Here is a 4,409-nt window from a genome sequence, read left to right as displayed (position 1 = left end):
TGCACCAACCTTCTTCGCGATCTTGAGGTCGCTACGTCCCTCCCACTTCATGCCGTCGCTGATTCTCTCCACTCCCACAAACATGGTCTTCACGATGTAGCGCTTGTTCTTGTCGGCCTCGATGGCGTTGCCAGGGGTGACGGTGACCTTATAGCTGCCGCACACGGTATCTCTGACGGCGTTGTACTTGCAGGGGAACTTGATCCTCTCCTTGGTGTTGCTGAAGGTTCGCATCTTCTTGCCTCTCCTCATGATGCACGAGTTGGTGTCCGCGTGGACTGTGTATTAGATGAACATTAAGAACAGTCATGTTCATGGAAGATGTTATTATGTGTTTATTTTGTGTATTGTAACTCGTAGTTTGATATTTTGAAGCGCGGAGAGCACAGACGTATTCTGTAGTTCGCGCTATATAAGTGTTCAGTAGTAGTAGTAGTAGTAGTAGTAGTAGTAGTAGTAGTAGTTGTAGTAGTAGTAGTAGTAGCAGCAGTAGTACCGTAGTAGTAGTAGTAGTAGTAGTACTAGTAGTGGTGGTGGTAGTGGTGGGGTTGGTGGTGGTAGTGGTGGTAGTAGTAGTAGTAGTAGTAGTAGTAGTAGTAGTAGTAGTGGTAGTGGTAGCGGTAGTGGTAGTTGTAGTAGTAGTAGTAGTAACAATGTCAATGGCGGGATTATTTTCATGCTTGGTAAAGACGGTAAACATGTATAAATACTTTTTCTGTCTTCAGTTCTGCACTACTTTTTTTTTTTAATTTCGGAAGCATTTAGTTCCGAATGCCCAACAGTTCCCTTGGGTTCTTTATTCAATATGGTCGATCAAGCTCCTCATAATGACTAATACATTATAGAATTCCGATCATTTGATTAGAAGTTGGAAGGTTGTTTAATAATTGAAGTGATGACAACAGCAAAGTGTTGATGCCTTCATTTGTCAAAAGAAAACATGTTTTTGATCCGTTGTTCGGTAATTTGATAATTAAACCTTGATAGGCTTCCTTTTAAAACTTCGAGATCATCATCATCGATTGTCGCCGGCCAAGCAAAGCCTTTTTTTCTTTCTTTTTTTCTTCTTCTTTTTTTTCGACATAGACGACTTTATTATTTCCAACGAGAAATTCATGTGTAGTGCATAACCCCGCTTTCGTCAATATATAACACAAAGTTAAAATTGATTATACGACGAGGGTAGACGAAAGTTTTTTTCATCGCTTAACAGTCATTCATAGACAATTTAAAAACACTGATTTTGTATGGAAAGATAATGATGCCTGGACCGAGGACGTAAATTCACGAAACAAAGCGTTTTGCGACAGTTGAATATGAAACCTGCCCCGGTGACGAGTTGCCTCTCATAAGATGATATGACCGAGAGATAGTGTATGCCTTTTTGATGAAGGAGATAAAGGAAAACTATTACAACAATCCATCGCTGGAAAACATATTCCCAACCAGAAGCAACAAAGCCTTCTTGAATCCCGATTAGGCTTCAATCGACGATGATGATGACGACAGTGTAGTTTCAATTTGAAGCCCGTCAAAGTTATTGTAATTGAATCTGTCAGTAAAATCTTTCCTGCTTTTATGCGATTGCAACAACGTCGAAATGATTATGTTCTGTTCACACACTCCTTTCACAGATTCTGTTTTGTTTTTTTACCCATCTTTATTGAATTACAGTATAGCTCTTCATGGTTTTTTTTCTGTATCAGTTAATGAATTGGTGTTGAAAGGCATAAAGAAATAGATAGTAGGACACACAGACAGACGAAGAAATAGACAGTTGGATACACAGACAGGCGGAGAAAAAGATTGTTCAATATACAGACTGACGTCAAAACATATTTGGGCGCACAAACCGACGTAGGAATAGATAGTTGGACACACAGACATACGGAGAAATATAAGGGTACGCAGACAGAAGAAGAAATAGATAAATGGAAATTTTGGTAGTAAGACATAATCAAAAATAATCGAGCACACATACATACGGATATGTCAAATTCTTATCAATGATTTCCATACAGACGAAGAAATAGAAAGTTGGACACACAGACGGTCGGATATGACATTTTTTTTTTCAATGATTAACATACAGATGAAGAAATAGAAAGTTGGAAACACATACAGACGGAGCATGACAGATTCTTATCAATGATTTAAATACAGACGGAGAAATAGAAAGTTGGACACACAGACAGACGGAGATGACAGATTCTTATCAGTGACTTACCAACGGCCACGAAAACCATGGCGACAAGGATGAGCTTCAGCATGATTGCAGATTACTGTCAAAGAGAAGCAAAACCCGATTTTCAACGTTGTATTCTAAATAATCTTTTATTCTGAATTTTTTGTGTGTGTGCTTTATATTGTTCCTCTATCACTCTTCTTTAGGTGTGATCAGTCGATTGTTGATTTGTCTACATAGCCAAAATACAATCTTGGAAACTCCATCAGTATACAGTGGTTTTGTGGAAAAGTCTGAAAGCCCACACTCAGTTTTAGTCGTTATCTTGGAAAGTAGCGCGTTAAGCCTTAATTTCTTAGTACTTGCTGGCCTCAGCATTCCTTGAACTTACAAACAAGTTTATTTCTAAAAGAGTGTACTACTTTTACAAGCAGTCCTAAACAGGGAACTAAACAAAATGATTGCCTGTTTTTCTGCCGAATTGCATGCCAAAAACATTCAGAAAAAAGGCATGTTCATAATTATGTTCGAATAATTTTATGTTTGTTTTAGTGCAATTGTACACTATTTTACGATTTGGATAGTTCAGCGGCTGTGACAATTTGTAGCAAACCAGACATATTCCTCACAGAAAATTTACAAATAATCTAAAAAAAAAAAAGCAGACACGCCAGTAACTAGGTTAGGTACTTTTTTTTTTTTGGTCAATATTTCGGCAGATTAACAATTATGAAAGTATGGAATGCCAGCACGTGATCTACAGTGTGTTACAAATAATGTATAAAAAAGAGGCTATATATATATAGCTTGCAATGGAATGTAGTTTTGACACTGAATGCAAAATATTGGGCTGCCGAGTAAACCATATTGACATACTTTTTCTTGAGTTTTGAATTCATGATTGCCATTCGTTGGAAAAAGGAAAAGCGACGTCAAAGATTGTGAAACTATATTTTGTACTAGATAAAACAAGGAAGACTTCTACAAAGAAACAGGACACCTGCGACCACCAAGCCGCGAACACCCGCCCCCCACCCCCACCCCCTGTGTGTTGTAATTGTCCCCTTGTCTATGTGATGTAAGGTAATGTAAAAACCTCCAAAAAAGAAGAATTAAAAAAAAATAAAAAAAACAGGACAAATAATATGCACACTGCAGTTCGTGCTTCCTCCGAGTCACAGCAAAACGTTGTCCTCAGTGCCAAGGAACCACTCCTGGCGGAGATACCAGTGAAACATTTCTACGCTCAAAAATTGTGTTTGTACCCAAGAAAACAAAGCAACTTCTTCTTCTTCAGCGTCTGACGAAAACAAAGAAACGAAGAAGGGCAGTTTTAACACTGCCTCCTGTATACGTTAAACCTATCATGAGGATCTTGCACTTGATTGCGTACCAGGAGAATGTCTCTTTGAAATTGTACACTGGTTTGTACAGATACAAGCAAGAATACGTCGTACATTGTAATGAAGGGTAGCAAGCATTAAAGTCAGAAAGTAAGAACCTCCAAAGAGAGTCAAAATAAATTTTCTCACCAGATATCCGTTGCTGTTCAAGTCTGGAGACGAATGTAAAATCCAAAACCCGATGCACAATATATACTTTTTTGACACCTACCTTAACGAGGATGTAAATTTAATTACCTTGAAGAAATCATCCATTAATTAGCAATAACTTCGATCGCCTCAGACGGAATTTCTTTGTAGAAAGCAACCACAGTAGTAAACTGTAATGACGCGACTTACGTATACGAAAAATGACCCCTTTGATCATTGCCGTAATTAGGAGTCCATATGAGAACGTGGATCTTTTATGGTTAATATATTAAATCTTCATTACATCTAGACGCCAGACGTTTCATTGTTTTCATTGTTTCATTGTTTCATTGTTAAAAAACCTTTTGAACCTTTTTTGAACTGCGATATTCGTGTGTTGTACTATCGTCAGAAATTAACGCAAAAGTCACTCCTGCTTCGAGTACTTGATTGACCGACTGATTGGCTGCTTGTCATAGGGCTTCAGAAATTGCGCGTGTTTAAATGCATAGATACAGACAAGTGCGCATTTGTGCATCTGTGTGTGTGTGTGTGTGTGTGTGTGTGTGTGTGTGTGTGTGTGTGTGCGCGCGCGCACGCGTGCGTGCTTCCGTGTGTGCGCTGGCGTGCGTGCGTGCGCGAGCGCGTGAGTATGTTTGTGCGTGTATGCGTGCATGTGTACGTGTGTGTGT

The 4,409-nt window shown here is 38.9% G+C and overlaps 1 protein-coding gene across 2 annotated transcripts in view; it reads right to left on the bottom strand.

Annotated features, from left to right (window-relative positions):
• LOC138963206 (uncharacterized) overlaps positions 1-3,812 on the bottom strand; it is an 11,068-nt gene extending 7,256 nt beyond the window's left edge. The window contains exons 1-3 of one of the 2 annotated variants that reach the window (XM_070335256.1): positions 3,718-3,812; positions 2,228-2,282; positions 10-278 (exon numbers count right to left, since the gene is read on the bottom strand). In XM_070335256.1, the coding sequence (XP_070191357.1) occupies positions 10-278; positions 2,228-2,270 (312 nt within the window). In that variant the 5' untranslated portion in view covers positions 2,271-2,282; positions 3,718-3,812. The remainder of the gene's footprint in view (positions 1-9; positions 279-2,227; positions 2,283-3,717) is intronic. The other variant, XM_070335255.1, reaches the window with a different exon arrangement.
• Positions 3,813-4,409: the final 597 nt, after the last annotated feature.

This window comes from Littorina saxatilis, linkage group LG3 (assembly GCF_037325665.1).
Source record: "Littorina saxatilis isolate snail1 linkage group LG3, US_GU_Lsax_2.0, whole genome shotgun sequence".
NCBI classification, from domain to species: Eukaryota; Metazoa; Mollusca; class Gastropoda; order Littorinimorpha; family Littorinidae; genus Littorina; species Littorina saxatilis.
The sequence above is the reverse complement of the archived record's forward strand: the minus strand, read 5'-3'. Positions and strand labels throughout refer to the sequence as shown.